Raw genomic sequence first — 4797 nt, forward strand, 5'->3', positions numbered from 1 at the left:
GGCAGCCCCGGACTCTGGTGCTGCGGTTGCTTTGCTGGATCCCAGGGAATTTGGCTATTTCTACGAGGATTTGGAGACTTCGTGGTGGCAGCACCTTGCACCGGGCTTCTTGGAGGCCCGGAGGGACTCTCCAGCCTGCATCAACACTGGTGGCAGCAGTGACATCTCGTTGACTTCCGGGCACGGCTGTCACTCCAGGAACGCCAGCTCCATCCGCACAGAGGGCTTGCACATTAACCAAACCAAGTCAGTCCCGGTGGCACCGGGACTTTGTTCCCCTGTACCATGCTCTGGAGATGGTGGCCCTGTCCTGCTCGGTTGCCTGACACCCAGCTCGCTCCCATCCCTGGCTAAGTGGGTGTTTAACTCCTTACAGCAAGAACAGGAGGTGGAAATCTGCGTCCTCTTCTGCCCACCCCTCCCAAAGGCACACCGGGGAGCAATGCTACCTAAGGGAAACCAGAGGAGAGAGTGTCCGCTGTCCTGGCAACTCACGGCAGTGACGAAATGCAGGACAAGATGGTGATGCCCGGAGGAGCGATGTCAACATCGCTCTCCTCTGGGCTGGGTAATACCACGGGGAGTTCACCTCGTAGTTGGGAGAACTTCACTGGTGATTGCGTGGGTCGTGGAGGGATGGGTGTGAAACGGGTAATGGGTGAGAGGGGACAAGCCATCGGGCCACTCTGGCGGTCTGAAACCTGTCCCAGGCAGCAGCACGCGAAGGTGCCAGGACATCGCTCCGTGTTCCTGAGAGATTCAGCTTTCAGCAATTCGATTGAGGGAAGGTGGGTCCTTCCGGGGGACCATCCCTGGCAGTGCCCGGCCGGCAGCTGTGGTTTCCCTGGGATGGCTTCCAGATGTGCAGAGGTGGAGGAGATCCCTTTGTTTGACAAGATGCCAATGAATGAGGGAGCGACCCCTGGTTCCCATGGGAGGATACGGGTCTCCAAAGGGACGTGTGCTGAGGGCAGTCCCTGGGAAGGCAGACCTGGGAAGACTGCAGGTCGGGACTCTGTCTTGTGGCAATGAAGAGAGTTTCTTCCGCTGGAGGACTGGTCACCGCTCGCCCTGATGACTCCTGCACGCGAGACCCTGGGTGAGGGAGGGAGAGGGCACGAGGCACAGAGCAGAAACATCAGGAGCAGAAACGTCAGCTGTGTCCGCTTCGGAGCAGTGCGAGTCCCACCCAACAGGAGCGTCCCATCAGAATGCTCCACGTGGGTGGGCTGGGGCATCCACAGACCTCCCCACCCGTCTCCTGACACATCCCCTGCTCTGCCGCAGGGCGGTCTTCTCCCCATCCCCTCTAACATTGTCCTCTGTCATGTTCTTCATTGTTGCCACCATCTTCCCTTCCCTACCTGTGCCCCATAACACCTTCTGCCTCTCCGAAATCTCGGTCCCCTTCTCCCCCACTCCAGCAGCTGGCTTGTGGGCGATTTTGGAAGCTGTAGGTTGCTCCCAGGACCGAGCTCACCCCCTTCGAGCAGCAGCCAGGTCTGGGCCGTGCTCAGCCTGGGGAGGAGGTGCAGGAGGAAGGGCGCTTCAGGAGCGAGAGATGGGTCCCTTCCACGGCATGGGGTGAGCTCCTTCTGCCCGCAGGTACCGCCGGCAGCCGGGGGGTTGGTTGTTCGTGCGTCCATACGCTTTCCCCAGAGCAAGCTGGCCGCGGCCCCATGAATCCTGGTGGATGAGAGACCCGGTTCTTTATTTCGTTTCCAGGATAACGTCTGGGAGTCAGGGTCAGGAAGCGCAGACCCCAGAAAGGGGAGCAGCCCTCTGCAGGGTGGCCAGCAGGAATATATTTTCATCCCTTCCTTGTTTTCTAATCGCCCCAAGTTCATCTTCAGCCAGATCAGCAGCTTGTGGACGCCCGAAGTGGTGACCTGGTGACAGACTCTCTCTTTCCTCCATTCTTTACCCAGGACACGGGAGACAAAGCTCAAGAGCTGATGGTGTCTCCTTCCCCCGGTTTGCCCCCGGCCATGGAGCACCACGTCAAAGGGTGGATGTGCTCCACACTGGTCACCCATGGCATGCGTTGGTCCCCATCTGTGTCATGGCAAAGGCCGGGGCCAGGTCCAGTAGGACTGTGGTCACGGTGGGATCCACGTGGAAGCCCTTCCAGCAGAGCCCAGGACGGACGTGCGAACACTCGGGGACAGGGACGGGCTGAGCCGCTTTCAACGTCAAAGTGCCGTTTGTATGGCATCTGTCGTGCGCGGGGGTCCGGCAATCTCCCGTGCCCTCGCTCCGTCTCTCCCCACCGCTGCCGACGACCTCCCGACCTCCTTAGCACAAACCCGAGGAAGGCTGTAAGCAGACGCCGGTGATTTGAGCCGAGAGCGGGCACGCTCGCGGCGGCGCGTTGCCTCTGCCTCGGGTGGCTCCGCAGCCTCTCCGCATCGCTGCAGCAACCTCAGATGTATATTTGTAATGTTCTTTGGTCTTTGTATGTTGGTGCGTGTGTATTTACCTCTGGGTGTGTGTAGGTGTGTGTGGGCGCGCGCGTGTAGCCGAGGGATCTATTTACCGTCGATGTGAGTGACTGTACAGGGGGCGAACCCCAGAGGGGGGGACGGGGCTTTTTTTTTTTTTTTTTTTTTTTTTTTTTTGGGTTTTTAATTGTTCGTTTCGTTACTTTGGGTTTCAGGTTTGGACATATTGGGTTTTCTTTTGGCGAGGGGGTGGGTTTGGGTCTGTTTCGGATTGATTGACAAGGTGAGGGCCTTGATTAGGACCAAATTTTCGTGCCTGTTGCTCTGGTGATTTATTTAAAAATCAAAAGTTTACTGTACGGTGGCCCATCCTTGTCACTCTATACATATGAATATACAGGACATAATATAAATATATATATATTATACATACTGTATGGAGAGAGGTCATTAATCTCCCACTCCCTCTGGCTTTGGATGGACACCTCTTCAATATGCTGTAATGTAGCTTTGACCCAGTGCTGGGAACGACCAGAAAGCGCCAGTGCCCTCCAGAAAACTGGCGATGACACCAATAAAGGAATGAGCATCACTGCAAAGGGCGTCTGCCGCCTCGTTCATCCGCAGCTCCGGCCGGAACCTGCTGGCGTCACGGGGCATGAATCTAAGCGCAGGTCTGCGTCACGTGCCCGGTGCGGGGGGACCTCAGGGCAACCTCAGGGCTGTGTGTGTTTGAGACGAGGATTTGGGATTTGGGCTCCTGTTGTGGTGCGAACAGGGGCACCGATGCCTGCCCACCTGGATTTCTCCATGTATTTCTCCTGTTCCATATAACGTGTAGGAGCAGGGGCACCTCCAGCAGTGGCACAGGACGGCGTCCGGGCGGGTTTGGGATGGCTCCAGAGGGGGAGCCTCCCCCCCCTCTCTGGGCAACCCCTGCCACTGCTCTGCCGCCCTCACAGCAGAGAAGGCCCTCCTCAGGTGGAGATGGAACTGCCCATGGTCACCTTTGTGCCCGTTCCCTCTTGCCCCGTCACTGGGCACCACTGGAAACAGACTGTCCCCATCCCCCGACACCTCCCTTGAAGGATTGATCAGCGTTGAGAAGATCCCCCTCAGTCTTCTCTCCTCCAGACTGAACAGCCCCACGTCCCTCAGCCTTTCCTCAGCAGAGAGATGCTCCACTCCCCTCAGCATCTCCGTAGCCCTTTGCTGGACCCTCTCCAGCAGTTCCCTGTCCTTCTTGACCCGGGGAGCCCCGAAATGGACACAGCGCTCCAGATGTGGCCTCCCCAGGGCAGAGCAGAGGGGGAGGATGACCTCCCTCGGCCTGCTGGCCACACTCTGCTTGATGCCCCCCAGGATGCCATTGGCCTTCTTGGCCACCAGGGCACATTGCTGGCTCGTGGGCATCCTGTTGTCCCCCAGGACTCCCAGGTCCCTTTCCACAGAGCTGCTCTCCAGCAGGTCAGCCCCCAACCTGTACTGGTGCAGGGGGTTATTCCTCCCCAGATGCAGCACTTCTCTATATAAAAGTTGTTGTATGAGCTCCAAGAGCGTTCCTATGTAAAACTGGTAAGTTAATTTGGGATGGATTTTATTTTATGTGCTTTACATGCATCTTTCCAGCTTAGTCATGCTGACACCGGAACGGGCCCTGGCACAGCCGGGTTGATCAGAGAGGGCTACAGCCGCCTTCGGTGAGCACAGGAGGGTGGCACAGGGCACGCTGGCCAGGAGCAGCCCCGGTCACAGGCGTGGGGAAGGGGGTTCTGGCAGAGAAAGGAGCGAAGAGTGTGGGGGTAAAGGTGAGGTAAGAGAAATGGGACAGTTACAGCCCACAGGGAGAGCAAGGGAGGACCCATGGACGTTCAAGTGAATCAAAACCACTGATGCCAATGGGATTCTTGGTAGGTGAGACAGTGAGGAGGGAGCAGCAAGAGTGAGCCGTGAACGGGCTGCTTGTCTCTCCTCTTCAGTGCCACTGCATTTTTCCTGTGCCATTGCAAAATGGGAAAAAATTACCACATCTTATTCATTAGCGAAGCTCCGACTCAGAAAACACTGCAACGGCGCTGAGTTCCCGTGCTTTGAGACTGTCCGCGGCAGTCTGACCTGTCCTGGCACCCACAGGACACTCCGGAATCATGGAATCATAGAATGGTTTAGGTTGGAAAGGACCTTGAAGACCATCAAGTCCCACCCCCCTGCCATGGGCAGGGACACCTCCAACTAGACCAGGTTGCCCAAGGTCACGTCCATCCTGGCCTTGAACACCTCCAGGCATGGGGCCTCAACAACTTCTCTGGGCAACCTGTTCCAGTGCCTTACAACCCTCAAAGTAAAAAACTTCTCC

The 4797-nt window shown here is 57.3% G+C and overlaps 1 protein-coding gene across 1 annotated transcript in view; it reads left to right on the forward strand.

Moving 5' to 3' along the window:
* Positions 1–654: 654 nt before the first annotated feature.
* The window catches only part of ASXL2 (additional sex combs like transcriptional regulator 2), a 147401-nt gene continuing 143258 nt past the window's right edge, over positions 655–4797 (forward strand). Inside the window, 3 exon segments of the mRNA XM_009890372.1 lie at positions 655–788; positions 1288–1453; positions 1929–2087. Coding sequence (XP_009888674.1) covers positions 655–788; positions 1288–1453; positions 1929–2087 — 459 coding nt within the window.

The sequence above is a fragment of the Charadrius vociferus genome, unplaced genomic scaffold, assembly GCF_000708025.1.
Source record: "Charadrius vociferus isolate BGI_N301 unplaced genomic scaffold, ASM70802v2 scaffold647, whole genome shotgun sequence".
Taxonomy (NCBI): domain Eukaryota; kingdom Metazoa; phylum Chordata; class Aves; order Charadriiformes; family Charadriidae; genus Charadrius; species Charadrius vociferus.